General features: G+C 44.2%; 1 protein-coding gene across 2 annotated transcripts in view; it reads left to right on the plus strand.

Annotated features, from left to right (window-relative positions):
• Nucleotides 1-26545, plus strand: part of LOC138493160 (mucin-3A-like) — a 202491-nt gene that overhangs the window by 165519 nt on the left and 10427 nt on the right. For both annotated transcript variants that reach the window (XM_069620345.1, XM_069620346.1), the window contains 2 exons: nt 13163-13331; nt 22404-22571. In XM_069620345.1, coding sequence (XP_069476446.1) covers nt 13163-13331; nt 22404-22566 — 332 coding nt within the window. In that variant the 3' untranslated portion in view covers nt 22567-22571. The remainder of the gene's footprint in view (nt 1-13162; nt 13332-22403; nt 22572-26545) is intronic.

Consider the following 26545-nt stretch of genomic DNA (forward strand, 5'->3'; position numbering starts at 1 on the left):
AAACATATATCATCAGTATGTGTTACAAATGTTGCTACAATTCCAAGTGTAACATAACATGCATGCAATGTTTAATTTAAAATCCGCCGGTTATGACACAAGAACTAGCTGATTTCAATTGTATCGACTAATACTGAAATCATTAGATAATATATGAGAGAAATAGTTCTTCAACAGATGAAACATGATATTAGGGATGCACCCCCTCACTCCCAGAAACCAACCCTACTCCTTGCTCCATTTGGTCAATCTCTCCAAAGGCCCATCCATACTGCAAGGTCCTTTCCCTGCCTTGAACCACATAATTTCAGCGAGGGACATCGCTACTCAAGGCTAATAAGTTCTAAAAGTCCCATTGCCTCCTTTATACCCATTCATGCCCTGAAACCCACTGTCACTCTAAGCGCCAAATACCACCCTGAGGTTCATAGTTGCACCTCACTAGGATGGAACTTGGGTAGAACTTAGGATACTAGGGAAAATGTGATTAATCTAAAACTTGTCAGTGAAATGTATTCCCATTACTTTATTTTTAGATCATCACCGACATTGATAGAAACATAGATGGGTAGCTCTTCACTATGGGGATATATCCCACTCTGGGATTCTGATTGACATCTGATAGACAACCAGAGAGAAGCAGGAGTTGTTTATGATGTCACCCAGGTCCATGAGATGCAATAAATCCCCGGCAGTTAATAACTATCCAGTTTTAATTTTTTGTTGTAAATGGATTCCATCGAATACATTTAGTAGGTGCTTTGATAAGCTAGGGCTGCCACATCACATGTGTAGGCCCGATATGTCTTGCCCTGGCCTGGGCAATGACACCCCTTCCTTTTCCTCAGAACAGGCATGGACCCGATGGAAACCATGTCTACCCTCCAGACCAGCCGGATTGGAAAGATCACTAAGCAACCTGAAACAATAGTTGCCAGTCTCAAAGGAGGTGGGCATCACTCTGAGTTCTTAACTTACTCTGTCACAGCAACCCCCATTTTTGTTTTAAAACAAAAGACAATAAATACATAACCATTGATAACGCTGCCTTTCATATGCTCCTATCACATTCTTTCCCTGGTGAGATCTGCCTCTAAGGGATCTGCCTCGTCAGCCCACCCTCACTGAGAAAGATCAAAGGTAGACCCTTAAGGTGGGACTAACAGAACAGTCCCCTACTACCTACCCAGCACCATGCACTGTAGAGGCCAGGAGATGGCCATCATCAGCATCATCATCATCGTTACACTTATAAAGTGCAGCAAATCACTACAGACATCAATGCACTAGCATGTGAAAAAGCAGAACAATGATCTAGACAAATCTATGCAAACAGGTATGTCTTTAAACAAGTTTTGAACAGCTCAAAATCAAACAGCTACAGAGGGTCAGAGGTAGGAGTGCCACAGCTTAGACCCTGCCACTGAAAAGGAAAGCCCCCCACAGCGTTTCAGCCTATAGGATGGTTTGCCACAGAAAAGAAGAAGCCAATCGCAGGTGACGCTTATGCTGATATCAACTTCCTTTCCTCTCATGCTATCCCTTCGATCTCCTAACTGGCTCCTCTGCCACCTCCATCCTCTACCACCTTGATGGCACCCTCTAATGCATCTCTGGCCACCCTGTTGACTCCTTCCTTGGCCACTCCTCTGGCACCCTCTTTCTCCTCCCTGGCTACCTTGCCTTCTCCTCCTTCCTCCTCTGCTCATCCTTGGGCACCTCCAACACTTCCACAGGTTGTATCTCTGACTTGCACCCTCCACGGAAGGCCTGCAAAGGGAGATACATGCCCCACATTGCTACTCTCAAGTCAGCTGTCAAACACTCCTCTGACATCTGCCGTTTCCTGGAAGAACTTGATTTGGATGTGCTCTGTCTCGCCGAGACTTCATTCATGACCAACTCTGTCACAAGCTTTGATACTCCCATTCCCGGTGGCTAAAAAATCTTCTACGAACACAGAACCAACCAACCCGGTGGTGGGGGTAGCCTTGATCTTCCCAGAGTGGATCCCTGCTTCTATGATTACTATTCAGGACTAATCCTCCTTTGAATGCCTGGTCTGTAGGCTCGCTATCTCTCCTGTCCTCTCTCTCATTGTGATCATTATATACAGGCCGCCTGGTCACGTCACCCTATTCCTCTTTGAGTTGGGCTGACCTCTCCTCCTGCCTCCTTGCCGCTACCTCTCAACTTCTCCTCTTCTGAGACCTGAACATACACCTGGATGCTACTTGCCCTTCTTCAGGACTCTTTCGCAACCTCTGCAACTCTCTCTTTCTGTTCTTCCCTCTGGCCTGACTCACTCTGCAGGGCACACCCTGGATGTTCTGATCTCCTCAGACCTCCCCTTCTCTAACCTTCTCACCACTTCTCTCTCCTGGAATAATAACTTTCTCCATTCCTCACACCTCTCTCTCTCTCTAACCCTCAGGCCAAGCCGACTCCAGCACTGCCACCTACGTTCCCGGTCATCTGACCCATGAAGCATGTGTCAGTTGAGGTTTTTGCTGCTACTTTCACTCCTTCTGCACCTTTGGCTGACTCACACCCTGACACAGCACTATCTAACCTTCATCTCTCTATCTCTAACACTCTTGACGTCTGTTCTCCTGTCATGAGGATGCATCTGAAGCACAAATCCAAGTGCAACTCTTGGTATGATTCAGACCTCGTCACCCTTGAACGCAAGTGTTGGGTGGCTGAGAGGAAGTGGAGGGCATAAGGCACACCCCCTAACAAAAGGGCATGCCGCCTGCTTCAAAGGCAATACAGAATCTATGTCCTTGCTAAGAAGAGAGCCCACATCCAAGCCCACATCTCTGTGGCATCTAGGAGCTGGCCAATCCTGTTGAAGTCTCTACCTCTCCTGTTCCCTCCCAGGCCCTCTGCACAGGCTTGGCTTCTCATTTCATTACTAAAACTCAGGACATCCTATCCACCCTCTCTTCCTATACCTCCCCCTCCTCCACTCCTGGCCCACCTGTGGCCGTCCCTCCTTCTCCTTTCTCCTCCTTTTCCTTGTTCACTCCAGATGATGTTTCTAGACAAGTCCGATCTATGAAAGCCTTGTCAAAGCAGGTTCTCCCCTGCTCATCCAGAGCCATCAAGGACCACATTGACACCCTTTCTCCAGCCTTGGCTGATATCTGCAATCACTCCTTTGCCACTGGAACCTTCCCATGCCCCTCAAAAACGCACACCCTTCTAAAGAAGCCATCTGCCGATACTTCCTCTCTGGCTAACTATCGCCCGATCTCCATCACTCCTTTCCTGGGCAAACTCTTGGAAAATCTGGCCATCTCACAGCTTAATCTGCACACTGAATCTGTTGGTTGTCTCCACAAACATAAGCCTGGCTTCAGAGATGCCAGAAGCACTGAAACTACTCTCCTGAATACCTGTGAAGACCTGCTCTCTAACCTTGACTCTAACCACCATTCTGTCCTCATTCTCCTTGATCTTTCTTCTGCTTTCGATATGGTCAACCATGTCATCCTGCTCAATTGCCTACGTGATAATCTGGGTCTCACTAATCAGGCCCTGGCCTGGCTGACCTCCTTTCACACTGACCAATCCTCTCAGGTCCAACTGGGGTATTTCCTCTCTTCTATCTCTCTCTCTACTTGTGGTGATCCCCAGGGGTCTAACCTATCTCTCTGGCTTTACAACCACTAGCTGGCACCTCTTGCCCAGTGCATTGCTACGTTCTGTTTCAGTGTTATGCGGATGGCACCCAGCTCTCTTTCAGGCTCCCCTCAACCACCTCTTCCCCTTCTCTCATACCAGACTTTCTGGCCGCAATTCAGGAATGATGTGGTGCTATTGATCTCTGCCTTAATGCCAGCAAGACTGAGATCCTCCTAATCGGGACACCAGCTCCCTCCTTTCCTCTCCCTTTCTAGCTGCCCACTCTGGGCCATCTTCCTGATCCTACCTGTAAGGCTAACAACCTTGGTGTCATCTTCGACTCCACCCTCACCTTCTCTCCTCACATCTCTGACGTCTCTAAGAAGTCAAACTATCAGGTGCACCTCCTTAGAGGTATTCTTTCTTGTCTCACTTACCCCCTGAAGCTCACTTGTCTCCAGAACTCTGGTCCTCTCGAAACTGGAATACTGCAGCAGCCTCTTTCTAATCCTGCCTGCCTCTACTTTCTGACCTGTACAACTTATCCAGAACAGGACTGCAAGACTTGACTTGGTCTCAAGCCCAGGGATCATATCTCTACAGCTCTGAAACCTCTTCACTGGCCCCCTGTGGCAGCAAGGATCACGTTCAAGACCCTTTGCATGGTCCACAAGGCTTCCTGGGGCCTGGGACTCCACCACATCCAACCCTCTCTTCCTAAACATCTCCCTTCTCGAGCTCTCTGCTCATCCACTGCCAACTCTCTCAGGGTCAGAAACTTTTCCAAGCAGAGATTTGAGGGTGGATCTCCCTCTTCAGCTGGGGCCTCCCTCTGGATCAGCCTCCCTGCCTCTATCAAACTTGAGCAGAACCACCTCTGGAACCGTAAGCAACTCAAGACCTTCCTTTTTGTTCCACTTTCTCTCTTCCTCTTCCCTGCTGATGTCCCGACTGCTCCAGGCACTGGTCACCTGGCTACCCTCTGAACTCAGGCCCAGGCTCCTGATTGTCCAGTTGCCCTCGCACTGCCTCTTGGCTCCCCCAGAATTTATGGTCTGTATCTGCAACTCTACAGTCCCTTCTTTCTGCACTTATGAGCCACTCGCTGGCTGCACTTATTGAGTTACCTGCACTTTTCCCCTCCCCTTCCCTCAGCACTTCTCCCCTTTCACTTCCCTGCACTTTCAGGCTCCCCTCAACCACCTCTTCCCCTTCTCTCATACCAGAATTTCTGACCGCAATTCAGGAATGATGTGGTGCTATTGATCTCTGCCTTAATGCCAGTAAGACTGAGATCTTCCTAATCGGGACACCAGCTTCCTCCTTTCCTCTCCCTCTCTAGCTGCCCACTCTGGGCCATCTTCCTGATCCTACCTGTGAGGCTAAGAACCTTGGTGTCATCTTTGCCACCACCCTCACCTTCTCTCCTCACATCTCTGACGTCTCTAAGAAGTCAAACTATCAGCTGCACCTCCATAGAGGTATTCATTCTTGTCTCATTTTCCCCGTGAAGCTCACTTGTCTCCAGAGCTCTGGTCCTCTCTAAACTGGACTACTGCAGCAGCCTCTTTCTAATCCTGCCTGCTTCTACTTTCTGACCTCTACAACGTATCCAGAACAGGACTGCAAGACTTGTCCTTGGCCTCAAGCCCAGGGATCGTATCTCTACAGCTCTGAAATCTCTTCACTTGCCCCCTGTGGCAGCAAGGATCATGTTCAAGACCCTTTGCATGGTCCACAAGGCTTCCTGGGGCCTGTGACTCCACTACATCCAACCCTCTCTTCCTAAACATCTCCCTTCTCGAGCTCTCTGCTCATCCGCTGCCAACTCTCTTAAGGTCAGAAACTTTTCCACGCAGAGAGTTGGGGACAAATCTCTCTCTTCGGCTGGGGCCTCCCTCTGGATCAGCCTCCCTGCCTCTCTCAAACTTGAGCAGAACCAACTCTGGATCCGGAAGTAACTCAAGACCTTCCTATTTGTTCCTCTTTCGCTCTTCCTCTCCCCTGCTGATGTCCTGACTGCTCCAGGCACTGGTCATCTGGCTACCCTCTGAACTCGGGCCCAGGCTCCTGATTGTCCAGTTGCCCTCGCACTGCCTCTTGGCTCCCCCAGAATTTATGGTCTATATCTACAGTCCCTTTTCTCTGCACTTATGAGCTACTCGCTGGCTGCACTTGTTGAGTTACCTGCACTTATGCACTTGTGTACGAGCGCGATATACATAAAATATTTCATTTTCATTTCACTTTTCCCCTCCCCCGCCCTCGGCACTTCTCCCCTTCCACTTCCCTGCACTTTCACGATCTGAATGACACAAGACCTAGTAAGATTGTTGTTTTGTCCTGCCTCTGATTCCCCCTCCTCATCTTGTCGTGCCTAGAAACACTTGTGTACAGGCGCGTTATAAATGCCATATCATATAATATCATGCAGAATCCACCACGTTTATCTGCTACGCCTTGCATCCCAAATTGGCAGGGCCCGCCCCATCTCCTCTGCACCTGTGCATTGCAGATGGGTGTGTATGTGCAAGTCTCTGGTGCTGCAGTGGCACGACAGACCGGAGTGCTTCACCCATGTTGTATATCATTTTGGTTCCAGATGATTAATGCTTTGCCCATGTACCCAAAAATGGAGCAAATTAGTAGTGCTACCCTTTCTGCTTGAATAATGGTGAATAGAAGGAAGATGTTTTGCCCCAATCCATGTTATCTAAATATGTTTGCTCTAGGGACAAATGAAGTGGAATGATGTTTTTTTAACTAATTTGATGCCCACGTGAAATGTAATTGAGTGAAGACTGAGGAGGGCGGACACAATGGGGATTCTGACAGCACAGTCATCCATTTGGAAAATTGAAACTGTGGTGGCTAGATATGTGCCAGAGTATGATAGGATCATAGTCACTAGCAGATGCTCGAGAAAGCCAGGGACCCCCTATTATGCAGCGATAGGTACCAAGAAGAGGGAACTGCGGGTTGCTATTCGCCATGTAAGAAGGCACTTCAGAATTAGCCATATAGAGAGGAAAGAATGTATCAATGTTCTTAGAGGTACATATAAACGATGGCTCTCTAACCACGGTTATTGTAAGGCCAGTGCTGGATGGATGCTAATTAACATACTCAGTAAAGAGGGACTCTAGAAAATTCTGGCATCTAATCTGGACCAACTTGGTGGATACGGGGGCATCTGAAGCTTTCAGTATAGCAGGATCCCATTGGGAAACCATTATTAGGCAAAACTACTGGGTTGAGCAGGACTCTATCCTGACTCCACCCTGTAGGCCCATGGATAATACTGTGGTTGGCAGGCAGGTGAAGGAAGCGGACATGCAATTTATTAAGAGCAAACTATCTGCTTTTTGGTCAACTGGTCTGGATAGTTTATGTAATGTCATCTTTAAGAGTGAACCTGAATATTGGGCAGCAGCACTACACCTACTATTTTTGCATGTCTGCAAGACTGGCCAAATACCTAAATCTTGGCAACATTGGGTGCTAATCCCAGTGCATAAAAAGGGATCACGGTTGTTGCCTCAGAACTACAGACTTTTGGCGATGCTGGACAGCACTTCTAGGATATTTGCGAAGTTGCTATTGGAGACACTGTCCAGCTGGGCCGAAAATAGTGCCCTCCTGAATCTCACGCAGACAGGTTTTAGGAAAAATTGCTCCACGATCTACCATCTTTGGGTCCTCCTTACCCTGATCTCAGACACACTCCAATCCCCTGACCAAGCACTGTATATATGTTCTGTTGATTACAGTTCTGCATTCAACAGTGTTACCCGGGAATAACTTTAGAGAAAGTTTGATGGCTGGGAGATTGACGAATCGGTGCTGTATTTTTTTAAACAACTCCACTGTGAGACACAGGTACAGGTATGCCTTTCTCAAGTAGGTAGTGTGGGCAACTACATCTCTACTAACAAAGGATAGAAGCAGGGCTGTGTTCTTGTCCCTATCTTATATAATTTATGTGTCCAATTTTGAACCATCTCTGAGATCTGTGAACAACCATCCGCCCAGGTTTGGCAGCAAGATTATTCACTGCCTCACATATGCTACGTTAATTTTTGACCTACGCCAATGGGACCCCAGCGCTCATTGGAAGCATTAGGTACATGCAAAGAAAAAGGGGCTTATGGTAAATGTCGCTAAGACCAACATTCTGACCATTGGGAAGAGAGCCTATGGTGCCCGTCCTTTGTTTGGAAAATGGACGACCTGGTACTGGGCCAGGTAACGGAATACAAGTATCTTGGCATGACTGTTAGGGCCTCTAGGGAACAGTCACATGTGGGAGAGATTGTTTCCTCCAAAGCCTGGATCAAATGGCTCCCCGTCAGGAGGATTGTGAACAGATTGAGAGGGCAGGCGGGGAATCTATTGAGGCCAAGATTAATGTGTACAAGCACTCGATTACACCAGGTATAATGTACGCATTGGAAGTGCTTCCGCGGAGCTCTGTGGGATGGTTGACACCCGTAGAGGCGAAAATATTACGCTCACTACTGGGACTACCTAGCTCGGTACCAGTCCCTGAAATCTCTTTGGAAGCTTGCTGTGTGTAGGTTGTGGGCAAAGATCACTTTTGAAGACTCTCGTAGGCCAAGCCTCTTGAATCTTACAGTGGGACACTCATGTGGGGTTTCCAGGAGCATTTGGTTTAGGGAGACAAAACAAACAGTTCTGAGACATTTCTCAGACATTGGTGTGAGTGAAGTGCCGAAGTGTGTGGTCAAATTCCTTCTTGCTAAGATTGAGGAGAAAACTTGCTATGAAGACAGAATAGTATCCTAGACCAATTGACTCTACAACCCAGATATGTACAATACTCTCATCCAGGTCAGTTTGGGGAGTCACCTCAGAGTTATCTTACTAAGCTGCACTCTCCTAGGTTGGTCCAGTTTATACTATACTTAAGGTTCAATATTTTGCCAGTATTGGGCTATACCGGTGCCTGGGAGGGAATGCCTAGAGAGATGGGACTCTGCAGAATGTGTGGGGAAGTGGTAGGGACCGCAAAACATATCTTAACACAATGTCCTAGGCTGTTTGTATGATAAAGGATATGCCAAGTTCAGAAATGTTGAACATGACCAATTATGGAACCTGCTATATGGGGCTGTATCGCTTGTTATAATCGCAAGGGCACTCCATTTTTGAAATATTGTGAAAACCACATTATTGGTATGAAAGAGTCAAATGTTTTTTTGTTTTTTTATGAGATTACTTTTGTATATTATATTCCTGAATTGTCCTGAAATCTTTTATTGTTTTTTTATGTATGTTTTATATGTAGTGTGAAAGGTTAATTAACCAAATGCACTTAATTGAAAAAAAAACATGTTTTTGCATTCTAACCAGCAAACATAGTACAAACAGCAGTCGGATTCGTGTTTGCCATAGTGATACGATTTATATGATATGATATGGCATTTATAACACGCCTATACACAAGTATTTCAAGGCGCGACGAGGCAAGGGAAGGGAAACAGAGGAAAGACAGACAACGATCCTACTAGGCCAGGTGACATTGCGATAGTGCAAGTGCAGGGGAGATGGGGAAGGGGAAAAGTGTGGGGAAACAGGAGCGGGCAGTGCATTACATAGGATAACAGTAAAATAAATAAAGACAATAAATAAAAGTGCAGCCAGCTGGTGGCAAGTGCAAGGGTAGTGCAGGCATCAGGGGTCAAGTGCTAGTAAGGTCTGTAGGGATACAGAAACAGTCCCCGAGTGCAAAGGTAGCCAAGGGGGCAGTGCAGGTGTGCAACTGGTGGGGAGGGGACCTGGGCCTGAGATCCAAGGGTAGCCAGGTAACCAGTGCAGTTTCAGACTCAGCCAGGAGATCAACAGGGAAGAGGAGGAGAGAAAAGCAGAAGCAAAGAGGAAGGTCTTGAGGTGCTTCCGGAGATGGTTCTCCTCAAGTTTCAGAGAGGCAGGGAGGCTGTTCCAGAGGGAGGCCCCAGCAGAAGTAAGAGATCTACCACCAACTCGCTGCTTGGAGAAGTGACTGACCCTGAGGGAGTTGGAGGCGGATGAGCGAAGAGCTTGAGAAGGAAGAAATTTAGGAAGAGAGTGTTGAAGATATTGAGGTCCCAGGTCCCAGAAGGCCTTGTGGACAATGCAGAGGGTTTTGATCTTAATCCTTGATGCCACTGGGAGCCAATGCAGGGATTTCAGTCCTGGAGAGATATGATCCCTGGACTTGAGGCCAAGGACAATTCTCACAGTCCTGTTTTGGATGAGTTGCAGAGGGCGGAGAGTGGAGGCAGGCAGATTTAGAAAGAGGCTGTAGTCCAGCCTGGAGAGAACCAGAGCTCTGGAGACAGTGAGCTTCTGGGGGAGGGAGAGGAAAGGAAGAATACCTCTGAGGATGTGCAGCTGGTAGTGTGCCATCTTAGAGATGTCAGAGATGTGAGGAGAGAAGGAAAGTGTGGAGTCAAAGATGACCCAGAGGTTTTTAGCCTCACAGTTGGGAGCAGGAAGAGTGTCAAGAGAGGCTGGCCAGACAGTGGCAGGAAAGGAGGGAGCAGGTGTGCCAATGAGGAGAATCTCGGTCTTACTGGCATTAGGGCAGAGATCATTAGCAGCACACCACTCCTGGATAGCAGACAGTCAGAGATGAGAGAAGGAGAAGAGATAGCGGAAGGGAGCCTAAAAATTAGTTGAGTCTCATCCGCATAGCACTGAAAGTTGGGGCATAGAGCGGCAATGTGGTTGGCAAGAAGTGCCAGGTATTGGTGCATACATTCGTAGATATTAATGATTGGGCCAAAACCTGTTTGTCCCATTCTCTGTTATATAAGCATTTAAACTTGTGCTTAGCAATTTTTAGCACTGGTGAAAATGTTAGATAATTTGTCATCTGTCTATGAAGCATTGCCTGAACTATATTGGACACAAACACATTTATACCCATTTTGCATATATGATTCCTAGAAAAAAGTGTTATTCCCTCCATTGTAAATTTAATTATATTGTTTTTTTGTAATATTGGACAATTCTGTGAAAGCATACTTCATATTATCCTCATCACGACTTCGGCAGTAACCCATAAACCCATAAATCCAGCGGTAGCGCTATTACCGCCGGATTTATGGGTCCGCCGAATCAGGGCTTCGGCGGATTTTGCTCCAGCTCTGTGCTGGTGGGAAATCCGCCCAAAATTTGCGGTATTACCGCCGGCGGGAAATCTGCCGGTGGTATTAGCGCGAAGAATCCCCGTTGAGCCCAATGGGGAATGGAGCATTCCCGAATGGGCTCAGTGGGGAATGGGGACTTACATTACCGCCGAACTCGTAATCCGGCGCTATTAGCACCGGGGAGTTCGGCGGTAGGGCTAAAACCGCCCGCGCTAATAGCGTTACCGTTACCGCCCAAGTCGTGATGAGGCACAGCCTCTCGAATGCACATAGCCATTGTGATTAGTTTGCAAAGAATTTAGTGGACTAACTCAGGGGATGTCCATGTGCATCTCAGATGCACTTGTTATCTTGCACTTGATTTACAAAGCGTACAAATTAATCAAATCTCGAGGTGCCCTTGAGGAAATCTTTGTGAATAGCTTTTGAGCATGAGAATCTCAAAGATTTTCTAGCCATCTCTAGATTTTCTCTGGTTTTTTGTTTCATATGTCTTTATTGCATATCAATATTCAATACATAGATATCACCATGCATCCAATTTTAAAACCCTAAATAGCTCCAATGTTCACCCCTCTCGTTACCATTCGGATCCTACCAGCAATCAACTCGCCCTCCCTTCCCCATCATAATGCGTCTCCAGCAATCATTTGCTATAATGTACACCATAGAATTCATCACATACTCTTAACCCCCTTTCCATTCCCTGATCCCTGATTTTCTCTAGTTTAAAGTTTTGTGAATCAGATATTCATTTGGAGGGTACATTTGCAATGCTCACAGGCAACTTCTCATTTTCTCCAATGCAAATCTTTGTGAATCATGTCAATGGGGGTCATTACGAGGTAGGTTGTAACCATGCCGCTATTAGTGGCATGGCTAGCCCCTTACCCGGTACCGGGTCCGAGTTCCTCGAATGAGGAATTACCAGGCCATTCTGACCTTGGAGGGCCCGGTAATTCCTCATTCAAGGAACCCATACCCTGAACATACCCATTCCCATTCAAGCCCTCATAGGGCTCAATGGGAATGGGGAGCATGCTAACAACGGGCCCGTTGATAACGGGCCCATTGTTAGCATGCTGGGCTGCTCGTGGGACCCGCTAAGGCCGCCTGGTAAAACCAGGCGTCCTTAGCGGGTCTCGCGAACAGAACTCATAATGATGCGGTAAGGGGTTGACAGCTCCGGCACCTTTACCGCCGCCGTTAACCCCTTTACCCCCAGGGTCGGAAGCAGGCCATAATTATTAAACCAGGTTATCCATAAAGTGTACTTCCAAGACAAATGATACAGTGATGGTTTACTGTAGTTCAGAGCTCTCTTCGGTTGTCACATAAAGGCTTGTCGATCTCAGTCAACTAATGTATAACTTCCAACACATTGCAAGAAGGCAACAACATTTCTTGAAAATTATAGGATTTGAATGGTGGCATATATATTAGCTAAATTCTCACTTTAGGAGAATCGACCAGAAAAGAACTTGACTGAGAAAATGAATCTCAGACTACACTAAATACAGAAAAGAATACATTCTATTGAAACTGTCTCCCCCATACAGCGAGGTGACGTCATTGCAATGCAAACATTGGTCCTCATTACAAGACTGCATGTCCATAAATAAGGGTGCCGGTAGCAACGTACCGGCACCCTTTCCGGACCGACAGACTACAACAGTGCCTGCCGGCACCGTTGCATGCGGCAGGTGTGACCTGCCAGGCGCAACGGCCCCAGTTGGCACAGTTGTCATGGAAGCACTGGCACCGTTACTAACAGTGTTGGCGCTTCTGAGTCCACATTCCCATGGAGTCCTCTGGGACTTCCTGGGAATGGGTCTAACATTTTCTGCTGCCTGATATCCCGGGCCACCAGGATTTATCCCGGTGGCACCGGGATCTCAGTTGCCCGGAAACGGTGTTAGAGTCCGGGGGCACCCCGCTGGCATTACCGGTGGGTTACCGCCGGACTTTTAATGAGGCCCATTGCATCAGCGTAGGACACAGGCAACACATCAAACTAACAATGGTCGCTTGTGACGGTTGTGGGGTGCAGAGTAAAAAATAATGATGCACTGTCCGTTGCATCCCACAGTACTTTTAATCCTAGATGACTAATTGTATGCCATTGAGTATATCTCTAAGGCACCCTCCATGAGTCAAAATTAAAAATGCCTTCTGAAGAGTAACCATGCTATGAGAGTAAAACAGAGCTGAAGACCAGACGTAGACAATGTTTTTGCAGAAGGCACAACAAGTGATGTAATGTATTGTTTTGTGGGCCATATCTACCTTTTAATTAGTTTGTAGGTATGTCTTAATGTAATTCTGACACTTTAAGTGACCGATATGTTCATAATGACTGACCTTGATTTCCTTCACAGAATTCTGCAGGCAGAATGCGCCTGTAAACTACAGCCAGTTCTATTTTCCCTATTTTGATCATATCTCAAACACCTTGACGTGTGTGAACCACTGCACCAAGGATATACCTGGATCGATTGATTGCAATTATGGAACATGTGAACTCCTAATTACGGGACCCCAGTGCTTGTGAGTTCACAACTTTGTTATAAATTGATTTTAGGCCTGGCTTGTCTTAACTGAACTGTCTTTCTTACTACAAAAAATATATATATGGGGCTGTCAGGAATGGTAATATAATCAAATGGCATATTTTTCTTATGGTTGTTTGTCAAGGAATTTACATGTTGTTGACAATGTTTGGAGTTTGGGTGTTGCGCCGTTTCCATGTCGGATTGGCACTTTTGATGGGGTTATTAGTAGCCAGCCAGTTTTCAGCTGCTTCTGAAATTTGCTCATGAGCAAAGCACAGTGGTGTCATATTTAATAAAGTATTACATAAAATCCAACCTGACCAGTTAGCCCTGGCTATGTGTAATCCCCAGTCATGCCTAAGTAGTTCATTCTGTTTGTTGTTTACTATTAAGGTTATTTTGCCTGCACTGTTCTGTATTGTCACAATTTCTATATTGGGAAATTAAGGCAAGCCACACTTTAATCGTGTTTGGGTTATTTTTAAAGAGAGCTAGTCGGGGGATACAAATAAAATTATATCATTAAATGGTTCTGGTGACCCACTATTAAAGATTGAAGAGAGTGGATCAAGCTCAAACCACCAAATATTGAAAGTTGCATGAAAAATGTAATGAGGGCTAAGGGCAGAGTATTGGTCACTGGAGCAGAGCCCAGAAAAGGGAATGCATCGATGAACTACTGAGTTACTAACTTTTAATTCATTTTTGGGAAACCATGAAAAAGATAAATGAAGAAAATGATGGAGGCAGTAAATATAATTTGTAAAGACCCTCTACAGAGTTTTGACCCTCATTCTCAATAAAAATATTGGTGATTGTATTTCGGGAGAAAAACATCCAAATTCCAAGAGCACATCATTTCATAGAAGGGGATTGGGAAGTGGGGTGATGGAATGGTGGGGTTGGTCAATCAAACTGCCCCATATTAAACTACAAAGCAATAGCAACCCTTTCTCCCCTTAAATTAGTTCTCATATTTTTTCCATAATAAAGGGAGATGTTTTTTGCCCGTATGGAACCGATGCAAAGCCTCTCAAATCATTGAAATAAAATAATGTCTTCATAAAAACAGGGAGAGTATGAAAAGAAAAAAAATACTTTGGAAGGATGTTAATTTGAGGACGTTGACTCTCCATGTTACAGTTATATTGACATGTTCCCATCCTCACGGTAAGATTTTAATCTCTTTGTTGGCTTTGCCGAAGTTAAAAGCAAACCATTCCGTAGCATCTAGTACTATGGTTACCCTGAGGTATTTAATAACATTATTTCTACCGCTGTTGTAACTACTTGGACTCCTCTCCATTACCGCCACCCTGCTAAAGGTTTCCATGTAGGTAAATGTAATCTCTTCATCCTCAATGGCATTGCCATTTAATATGACCAGATCATTAGCATAAAGACCCATGGATATGGTCCAATCTTTATCAAAGTAGTGTAACCGTGTGTCAAAGGACTTGAGCAAAAGGTTTTGTTAGTTGATAAATAGAAGTAGACTTGTTGAGGCGAGTAAGCTCTTCAAATAACCTACTGGCAAGTGTTTCTGTATAAGGAATTAATAGAGATTGGCCTATAAATATTTCATTATCTAGCCTTTTTAATTCTCTGTTGGCTTCTGCCCAAGACATGGGCATGAAATACCTATTAAGAACAAGTCATAAGCAACGTTTTCCAGAGAAGACCATTAACATCAGGGCAATTTTATGCAAATCCTGGGTTGGTTGGGTGGTTTTACCCAATTTAAGGCTGTTAGTTACAACATCTACTTGTTATGTCTATCGCCTGCATTTTCCTATATTCCTTGGACAGCTTTTGTAGCATCACTACTTTCAATTGGTTAAGTAGGCTGTCGTTGGACTTCTGTCTTCTTGATAGAGGACTTTAATAAAAAGAAAAACTGGTACCAATGGAAGACTTTCAGAAAATACTGTTTCCACTGCCAGAAAGAGCTTTCCTTTGCAGCAATTTAAGAAAACACGATCCATACTGAGTCACTTCCTTTCTCTAGCATTCAGGGGCAGATGTCCCAGAAGATTTATTTGGAAACCATGAAGAGAATGAGGCTTGCAATACATCAAGGTTAGTGAGCTGGCACTCGCCTTCCTAATAGAAAATGAGAAGAAGAAGGGAGTCCACATTTCACGAGTCCTCTGCTTTGAATCTGGTGCTGCAAAGAAATGTCAGATATGGTTAAGAACTGCAGATAAGGTGGCAGCAGTATCCTCTCCACGACGACTGCTCATGACTCCCACAAGTGGTGGAATCGCAATGAGGGTGTCCAAGTCTTTCATGCCACTACTCAGAGGCAGTTCATGACCATTGCAGGAGAATGTGATTATACACCCATTTAGAAGAGGAGTTGACTGGTACACTGAACACTGCTGGTCTAGAGGCCATTGGTATCAAGGAGACCTGCCTGGATTCTTTACTTATATTGGTGGGTAAAAGACACACACATGAATGCCAACATGGCAGTCCAATCCATGTTCATATCTCACATTCTGGGACCGGAATACCTGGATTTGCTCATTTCAAATTCAAGACTACACGTCTCAAATGGGAAGTAAAATCCAGAATTCCTCGAACACTTTCAGAATGCAATGAGGCACATTGCCATGTAGGCATACTTTCACCAGACAGCAATGCCAAGTGTATAGTGCCAATTGTGTCTGTGGACATACGACATGTGGGGATCAATTCAGCAGTCTTGTGGAAAGCACCCTACTGCCCATCAGACGTGCACACTGTAATATAAGGTGGTCTCCTTTGGGTAAATGGGAAATGTGTAGTCTAGAGGACAAAACCCATCATCAGTGATAATGTAGCTATGGGACACAGAGTGAATTGAGGGAAAGGGAAGTGTGGGACTACAGATTTAACATGCCTTGCAGTGGGTACTGAGCAGCTTTGTCAAAGGAATTGTGTCAGCTTATGTGCAATCAGGCATACTCACGATATGTTAGGGGCCAGTGTTTAGTGTAAGGGTATTGTGTGATGAAGGGTGAATCAGTTAGTTGGGGAAAAGAGAGTGGTAGAGTGCACTTGCAGAGTCTTGTTTGTAGACTTCATGGCTAGACTGAACCAGCACATTTCTACTCTGCTGCTGGACCAGAAGTGGTGGTCTGGTTGCGTAAGCATCGATCCAAATAAGGTGCATTAGTTGCTTGTCGTTGCATCATGTGAAAATGATGGGGCGGCATCTTTGCTGTTAGTATTACGGGGTGAACATTAGGGGAGTTGAGCACACAAAAAGCAGTTACCACTGTAGGCAATCCACTGAGGTGTAATCATTTCACAATGGCAACTGTAATACCTCACCCCTATTTTTTTATTTGTATTTTTGGTTTATCTCAGACCTTTATAGATACAATATTGTACATATAAATGATCAATTTCACCGTAAATGATCAATTTGACCACTAATTAGAATAACCATCGATGTTTTCACCTGGTAAAATTGACAGAAATTATATGTATACAAACAATTATCACCCTGATTCATGGAATTATTTGCGTGAAAAAAGCAGATTTGCACGCCTTTCTGCCTGAAAATCCCCATACTTCAAATAGGGATTTTCGTGCAGAAAGACGCGCAAATCTGCGTTTTTCACGCAAATAATTCCATGAATCAGGCTGTATATTTATAGCTTAAACATTCCACTTTTACCTAAAAAGTCCATAAATAGAAGTTAGTGTAATAATCATCGTAATTTTAGTACCCGATAATAGCTGTTGCCAAAATATCCAACCAATTAAAAATGTGTCTGTCCACTGGGAAGTGCTGGAAGGATATATAGCATACACCGTGAGTTTTGTCACATTCTGTAACTAAATGCTTCCAACATAATAATTTGGATGTATTTTTACAAAGCCGACGTGGTCGCATTAATACTGGAATCCCAAGCCTCAGGTCCTGAACATCCAAAGTACACAACGGGTTTAGTCTAAACCTCATAATTAACATTATAAGCCATAGTTCAGGAAAACGTTCAAGATAAACAAGGATTACATTATACCTCCATATAGCAATTGTATTTTCCTTTTAAAGGGCATATCTCGGTAAGACCCCATATTGTTTGACCCAATCGTTATCATCCCTGTGTTTCCTTTTTACCTTGGCAAATATTTAGCTAAAAGCTCTTCTGTAGAATCAAATTCCCCTCGAAGTGACACACACTCCATCCTAAGAGAATTTAAAACATGGGAGGAACCTTTCTTCAGGATACCCCGCAAGACATTATAGAGGGAATCTGTTGGGGGTTATAGGATTTTATGTAATAACGTCAATTGTTTGTACTTAACAATTGAATACAATGATAGAAGGCCCAGTTTGATCTGTAAAGAGCTACCATAGCGAGGCTTAGGCGAAGATGTACTACCCTTTTCCATACACGACCTTCCAATTTGTCCAATTCTTTTGCGCCCAAAGTATCCACAAAACCAGCACTATAGGTGAAAGTTGGAATTCTTTTTATTCCTATAAAATTCAATAAAGGCACTAATGGAAATCTACAATATTTATTTTTCACATTTTTCATTTGTGTTTTAAGAGGACACAATTATAGCCTTAACCTTTCCACCAATTCACACTTCATTGATGAATTAGAGATAGCTTATCCCAAGAAATTGGTAACTTGCAGTTTCCTATTCTGCATAAACCACAAAGAATGGTTTAACTGCTTTTAGCTTGTTTTGAACATCATTATTGACGTTTTGGAAACATTAATCATGAGGTTGTTACTAATAAGAGTTTTCTGTGTGAGTAAGAACCATTGCAAACCGATTTTGGTGGTGTTGTATAGTACAATATCCTTGGCGAAGGCTAAAAGCCTAAAGTGTTCAGGACCAAGCCTGGGAAGCCAAAGATTTTCTTTTGTTAGGTTCCATGGGCAGATCACTTACATACAAGCTGAATAGACAGGGGGCTAGGATGCACCCTTTTCGAAGTTCTTGGTATCGCTTTCTTTTGTAAGACGCCCCATCATGTCCATTCCATCTTGAATCATGTAGAATGTGGAAGGACAATAGTTTTCAACAATCCCGCTGGAATCCCAAAACTCGGGAGCTTATCCAGAGTCTCTCCCTATCAATGAGTCAAAAGTTGCATGAAGAAACAAGAATGCTGCATACAATGGAGTACTGTCAGGAATATAAGTTTGAGTCTTCAAAATGTGTATTATGAAGCCATTTAAGGAAACGCCTACACCTTTCCTGAAGCCTGTCTAAAATGCATATATAATGTCTGAGGATTTGACCCAGGATGGAAGGTTGTCCAGTAATTGAAAGGTACACATGCTACTGATAGAATCTAGGGGGTCTATTGGGTGGTAATTTTCAGGGAGTGCCTTGTTGTCTTTGTTCTTAAAGAGTGGCACTAAAAACATTTCTGAGACGTTTCTGGCATACAAAAGTCTCTCTTATTTATTTTATATATTTATTTTTACATTTATATAGCACTTTTAAAACATGGGCATCGAGGCGCTTGTTGCATCTTAGTATATTACAGACAGTTAGCAGGAAGGGTGCTGCTAATGAGAACAGCTGAGAATGTTACAGACAATTAGCAGGAGTGCTACCATTGAAATAAGAAGCTATTCAGTTTCTTAACGAAAACAGTATAGGAGGGCTCCGATCTCAAGGCGGTTGGAAGGGCGTTCCACAGAGTGACAGTGGAAATGGGGAAGCTGGAGCCTCTGGCTTTAGTCTGCTTGAATCTTGGAATACAGAGGTGGTTGACATAGGCTGACTGAGTTGGCTTGGTCGTGGCTGGTTTAGACAGTCTTTCGGACAGGTAGCACAGGCGGTATTGTCAAGGCAACGGTGGGCAATGGTGAGGATCTTAAATTTGATCGGTCCTCAGACACGGAGCCTGTGTTCTGCTTTTATGGCCGTGGTGATGTGATCACATTTGTTGAGCCCCAACGCGGCTCACAAGGCATTGTTTTGCATTGTTTGTAATTAATTTTTTCGCTGTGAGGTGCCTCAGAGGAGGGCATTGCAATAATAACTGTTTGCACTAATAATGGCCTTGACATTGTTCAGGCAGTTGTCGGTTGAGATGAAGGGTTGGCATGTGTTGAGAATTTTGGTCACATAGGCCCCCGAGCAGGCAGAGGCATTGACGTGCTGTGATAGTGATAGCATGGCATCGAGGTGGAAACCGAGCATCATGACAGATGATGAAATGTGGATGGGGTGACTGACAATAGTAAACAGCTGGTAGTCTGGGCTGAGCTCGGCGAGGTGGGAGAGGTTGCCCACAAGAAGGAGTTCTGTCTTCTTATCATTGAGACACAATCAGTGGGCGGCCATCCAGCCTTGGATAGTTTCTTAAATGGCACTAATATTTTGGGAGTCCATGCCATGATCTCCCATGAGGGGGATGAGGATCTGTGTATCATCGGCGTAGATTTTATATTTGATATTGAGCAAGTCCCTGAGGTCAAACAAGGGTTTTGTGTATATGTTGTATAGAGTAGGGAAGATGCAGGATCCTTGAGGCACTGCACAGGTGATAGCTGTGGTGGTGGAGGAGTGGTTGTCAGCAAAGATGCGTGAGGTACAGTTGATCAGAAAGGATCCAACCCTTTTTGCAGGGTTTGCAGAGAAGAGGAGGTGGCAGTTAAATGATGGCAGAAGATGGAGTGGTCTACCAAGTCAAAGGCTGCAGGCAGGTCCAAAAGCATGATAAGTGAGAGGTTTCCAGAGTCTCTGGCATCGTCCAACTGGTTCTTGAGGTTCAAGAGTGCAGAATATGTTCCATGGCTATGCAGGAAGCCAGATTGATGTGGGCTTAAGATATGGTGTTGCTCAAGGTGTTGTTGAATTTTGAGGTAGTCTATTATCTTCAGGAGGAAAGGGACTGTAGTGATGGGCCGGTAGTTGGTGGGGATGGAGGGGTCGAGTAAAGGCTTCTTGAGGAGGGGTGAGATCCATGATTTTCTTTGCAAGTGTGGGACGGACAAGAAGCAAATGAGGCATTAATGATGCCCATGATTTGCAGCACTAGGACGTTAGTGCACTCTTTGATGTGAGGTGCCAAGCATGTGTTTGCTTTGCACCTGGATGGTTTCAGGCTCTTAAGGATGTGAACTCTGGTATCGTGAAGGGTGGAAGCTGAAGAGGGGAGTGGCCTGCAGGTGTGGGTGAGAGCTGATGGTGGTTTGGGTGGTGGTGTTGATGGTCATTAATTTGAGCTGGATTTTGCTTTGTTAACTAGCTGTTTTATCCAGGAGGTCTTTCTGGACCTCATTGCACCAGGTTTCGTTCTTGGTGACTGCAGAGGGGGGAGGACGGGGGATTAAAGTTCCCATAGGATGGTGAATAGTTCATGGGAGTTGGACTTGGCATTGGTGATCTGTGTACTGTAGGAGGGTACTTTGGCCTTTTTGATTGCTTTTATACAGGTTTCAGCAGATGTGGTGAAGTAAGATCTTTTGACATCCGCCAGAAATAGGCGCCAGTTGCGTTCGATGGAACGTTTTTCAGCCTACAGGGTGAGGAGCTCAGGGTTGAACCAGAGGTTGGTACATGTGACTCTCTTAGGGATGCATGTTTTGAGTGGGGCCAGTTTGACAATCAGTGCAATGATGGTGGCATTGTAGTGGTTGACTAGGCTGTGAACGTGGAGGCAATTTGGTGGGGAATGCTTTTTCGAGCAGTGGCTGGATTGAGTCGATTGAGAATATGGGTGCAGCGAGAGGAGACGGGGGGGTGGATGGGAGAGGGAGGGCCTGATCCGGGAGTGGGATGGTGAATGTGATGACATGGTGATCCATCAAGGTGCAAGGAGAGCTGGAGAGGATGGTTATGTCATAATTGTGATCAAGTGACTAGTCAAGTCTGCGCCCTTGGACGTGCGTAGGCTTCACAATAATTTTCTTTATGAAATTAAGGGCGGCAATGGCGCTGTTCAGGGATGTGGTTTCTATTTCGAGGGGGTTGGCATAGCCGAGGTTGAAATCACCTAATGCCATGACTTTAGAATTGTTTTTTTAATTAGTCATCAGTAGCTATTTGTAGTCATCTTCAAATGTGCTGGGTGGGCCAGGAGGGCAGTAAACAATGTGCATGGTAATCGTGGAGGTTGGTGCTAGGGATAGCTTGAAAACATTTACGCTCATTGCAGAGGGTTTACCTTTAACATTGCATTTGATACTCCATTTGGACACATAGCTCTCTACATCTACATTTAAAGATCCAAATTTCAATATTCTCGATGTCAAAAGAGCACTTTCAGCTCAGTAGTTCATTGAATGAAAGTTTTAAATTTGTCAATGTTCCTCTCCCAAATTTGCCCTCAAAGTTTTCGATCCATGTGACTTCAGCAATCAGATTCATCTGTGTATAAGGTGCGGAGGACCTCAGCGTTTTTATATAGACCCAAAGCCTTCTACTTTTTATTCAACTTAGGGCAGCAAGCATATTGGCACCATCCGGTAAATTCAAGCAAACCTTATGTTATTTTATCCAATTCTTATACCCCACTCCACTGCAGTGATTCACTCCTGAGTGCTTGCGCATCAAAAGTCAGACGATCTGAAAGCGCAAATGTTCTCCTCTAATATAATGCAGAGATTTGCTCACTAAATGTATCCTCACATTACATGTCACATTGTTCAAAATTAAAACACAAGCATTGACAATGTCCGCCTATAATGTGAAATATATAACTAACAACATCTTTGTCAGGCAATTCCAACATTACAGGGTGGCACTAGTATTAATACTGCCTTAGTTAAAATTGAATGGCCCAATGAAAGGCAAGCTGTGCATCACAGCAGCTGGGATTGGGAGTCTTGATATTATATTCTTCACCTACACCCTAATCATCAAAGTGGCTACCATAGTCATCAATTTATCATGACATCAATCAGTCGACAATGAATCAACATTGGATAACTATTAACACTTAGAAGATTGTGAATTGGAATATTTACTGAAGTACTTACGAAATAAGGTGAATCAAAGTGGATTATAGCAATTATTCCATGTTTGCTGGATGTGGACCTTTGAATTCTTCTCGACTCACCCACTAGTAATATAACCAATCATTTGTCTCCTCCAGCTGCTCAAATCCAAACATTTACTGGTACTCTGGAGAACGCTGCAATTCAAGGGTGAATAAGCTTGTCCTCGGGGTAGCCTTTGCTGCCATCATACTGGTCCTGCTGACTATCATCTTAGCACTATCTGTTCTTTTGTGCAAATCTAATCGGAGGAGTCATTGATATAGGTGAGTTTGTAAGTCATCCCTTTCTTCTTGTATACGGGTCTTTGTTTCTAAGTAAATTTAGATTCCGAACATGCCGTGTAATGTTACTTCTTTTTCTGAAATTTTAAGAAAGTGATACATGGAGTATGAATACATGTTGCTTCTAATTTGTGAAGTAAAGTGGATGCATGTTAAAGCGACAAAGATGGATGCTTGCTAGCAGAGTCCCAAAAAAATATTTGACAAAAGAAAATTGGTGCGATAGACGTTTTAAACAGTGATGCTCGCCCTGTCAAACTATTGAGCCTGGGCAAAGACATGTGGATGATCACCCACTTTTTTCACTGAAGCCGGGTGATTTGTGTTTGGCTGAACGTTGGATTAAGCTCATTACAAATCAAGCTGATGAACAATTGCTGTAAATATTGGGTTGAAGAGGTCATACCTTTTCTTGCCAGCACCTGCCCAAGGCAAACAATGTATTAAGAAAATTGAATAAATCAGAAATGTTCAACTTTCCCAGCCAGAGATGCTCAAAAATAAGCAAAAGATCAAAATGACAAAGGGCTTTCACCTAACTGTTTTTTTAATGTCGAAATTAACTGTTTGTATGCATCTGACAAAACACTTAGTGCAAAATTCACAAAATGAATGCTTTATTCTCTAATATAATAATATTGGTGATAAATTAATGTTGAAAGCTATTGCAACTCATTTTTCTTCTGCATCTCAATATTATTTCAACACTGCAGTTGCCAGATCCTATAGAAAAATGTCTGTCCCCAACATTTGAAGATTACATATATAGCTACGAGTGACTCCTCCTTTCCTTTAAGACAATATAGATGGTGTTAATGACATTGCAGCACAAACAAGTTCTCTATAGAAAATACATTTCAGAGATAAATCAGAAAGGGCTATCTCACTCCTCCAATATCTTCAATTTTCTCAAAAAGCACTCCACCGAATTTCCACATTGAAAATCCACTCCCACCAATCTGAAACTGCCTTTCTCTGGTTACCTGATTACACAACCTTTGGCCTTCTCTCCCCTCTCTTTTATTCCAAATATTCATCAGTTAAATGTCCTCAGCATACTGGACAGTCTTCCTCTTGACTCATAATGAATCTAGTGTATTATCAATTCAACAAATTGCTTCCACTTTTTATGAAAACACCTTCAGGATAAATGCTCACATTTAGCCACTTCTGTAATCATCTTAAACAAAACACAAAATACCTCTGATCCTTTTGATTTCTGTAACTTTCTATGTTAAGACGAAATGTTTGCACAGCTCCATGAAAAGGAAATACAATGAGCTTCTCACTTCATCTGCTGAATAGTCCTTCTTAACCTACTTATCTTCCTCTCTCTCAGTGTCCCCATCCAGGTCCCTAGATCTTATCAAATCTCAAGCAGATACATCCTTCAGTGGGTTATAAGGATCCCTTGTGGGATCGAAAATTCGACAGTTCTGCCTTAATTGTCTGAGAGATTTTAGTGGCAGGATGCCCTTTCTGAGATTGTTGGTCTTCAGGAGGAGTGTGTTTATCACCTGTTGCACTGTTTCAGTATTCTGGTGGGACCCTGACTGTGACCCTGCCCAACTGCACCACCATTATCAGAGAATCTTTGGTAACTTGAGAGAGAAGTAGAGATCTCTAGAAAGCATAGTCTCCCCCTCTGCTCCTTCCAAATCTGTATATTTATATTGTGCTGTTTGGCAATCTACTTCTGAAAGTGATCCACTTCCAGAGGCTAATTTGGTGATAATGCTATACATGTGTAGCTTAATTAGTTAGGTGTGCTCCCATGTTCCAATTTGATCCCTAACAAACTGTTTTGTAAACTGCGGACACTAGTAACTGTCTTTCAGTGAGACACAAGGATATCATTGAGTAATAGGCGCTGAGGGAACTGAGATTTATTTTGAACTAAGGCTTGTGACAAAGTCCCCTCCCTTGTTTCAGGCAGAGCAAGATGGTGACTCATGGGGCAGGGTACCACTTGAGTCAGTCAATATTGGGCCCAAGAGTATCAAGGGGAAGATCAACTGGTCGCCCTACCTTGTTGGCAGACACATGGCAGAATATAGTCACAATGCTTTAACCCTAAACAGGTCCGTGGTAAAAGAATGCAGGATAATGTGAAGTTTCCCCCTCCCCAACTGAAAGAACTTAAAGCTCTCCCAAGACAAACCCAAACCTCCAACGTTGAAAAAAAAAAGGCTTTGCATTTTAGGAAAACCCTTTTCTATTTAACAAATAATGGTAACGTGTAGATAGATAACTATTACCAGTTCACCTGACAGACCAAATATTACTGAGGATCAGTGGAACACACAATTAACTCTGCTGTTCCTCAGAGACAATGTGTCCTGCCTGAAGCTACCTAAAGGTTGTAAAGCCAATAGAGGACACAAATTACAACTCCTGTTTTCCCTGACAAGACAATCTCAACCCAGGGACAACATCTATCTATTTCCCACATGCACAAGATTGCAGTGGATGCAGAAACTTAAGGAAACTTCAATATTGGTAGTGGTGTTAGCTTCCAATTTGCATGCTGGAATCACAGCCCTCAACTCAGTACAAGCAGTCCCAAGGAAGAACGCCTAAAATCTAAGATATCACACAGGCCAGATAGAGGCTTGGTACTGCCCCCTGAGCCTATATCTGATCCAGGTACAATCAGGGAAGACAACCAGTCGAAACCCTCAGTCAATTAACAGTCACAGATTCAGACGCTAAATGAAGGTTCCACCAAGGAGGTGAAATAAACACAGTATAAAAGCATGCAAGCCCAGTTGCAATGTATAGCTGGCAGGAGCAGGAGGTTCATGTTTGGAGAAGACTAGAGAGTAGTGGAAGGAGCAGAGTCTGGAGAGATGGATGTAATGAGAGAGATGGCAGCAGGGGAGAATCGGAGGAGGTGGTGAGAGGATGAGAGAGAAGATGGTAGGATTAGGGGCTCAGAGTGGATAGGGGCTCAGAGTAGACAGAAGGATGTGGTGGGAATCAACGAGATGAAGAGTAAGCCATAACAGAGAAGGAGAAAGGACAGGAGAGTGTGGTGAGAATTAAAGTGACAGCGGATGTTGTAACATCACAAGAGGGACATATCCAGGAGCTGGCTATAACATTGGGACCCAGGCATGGAGAAGAGGTGGTAAGAGGCAGGTTGCAGGAGAAGATAGTGACAACCAACCACCAGGACGAGGTGATAATAGCCAAGGACAGACATGACATTGAAGTGGTAACTTCATGGGAGAGGGTAATAAGGTGAGAATGGAAAGATGAGCAGCACCATTTACAGGCGGTAGTGAAGTTCTTGTAGGAAGTGGTATGGTGATCAGGGGCATAATATCAGGGATAGAAGGCCATAACACAGTAACATACATTCCAGAAAGTGGAAAAGGGATATGCTGTGTTAGAGGTGAAAGAGAGACTGAGGAAGCCCAGTACCTAGACAGCTATACCAGAATTTTTTTGGTAGGCCTGATTGAACCTAGGTAAGACCAGATGATGAGAGTAGGGATGAGACAGGGACAGGGAGATTATGGTTAGATCAGAATGGTAAAGGGAGAGGAATCAAGGTAAACCTCAAGTAGACCACAGGGAGCCAATTCTTTCTCTGCCAGCTATATCCAACAACCTGTCTTCTCACTGAACAGTTTTACTAGACCCATTAGTGGGGTATGAGACCACTGAAAGCCTGCAACTAGTGACTGAGGTGTTTTGAGTCACAAATATACCTGCAATGCACGAGTAAGGGATAAACAAACTCCCTAAAAACTGTAGGGACTGTGGCATTTATTACTTGAGGCCACAAAGACTCCAGAATCTGGCTAGAGGGGCTTTTGGAAAAAGGCCATCCTGATTATTGTTTCTTTTAGAAAGATTCTGTTTTGCACTTAATTTGACCATTCTTGTATATAATCCCCAAATACAGTTATCGAATGGCATCGCATAATCTCAACATCCTTCTTGCTTAC

This window comes from Ambystoma mexicanum, chromosome 10, assembly GCF_040938575.1.
Source record: "Ambystoma mexicanum isolate Mex_15411 chromosome 10, UKY_AmexF1_1, whole genome shotgun sequence".
NCBI classification, from domain to species: Eukaryota; Metazoa; Chordata; class Amphibia; order Caudata; family Ambystomatidae; genus Ambystoma; species Ambystoma mexicanum.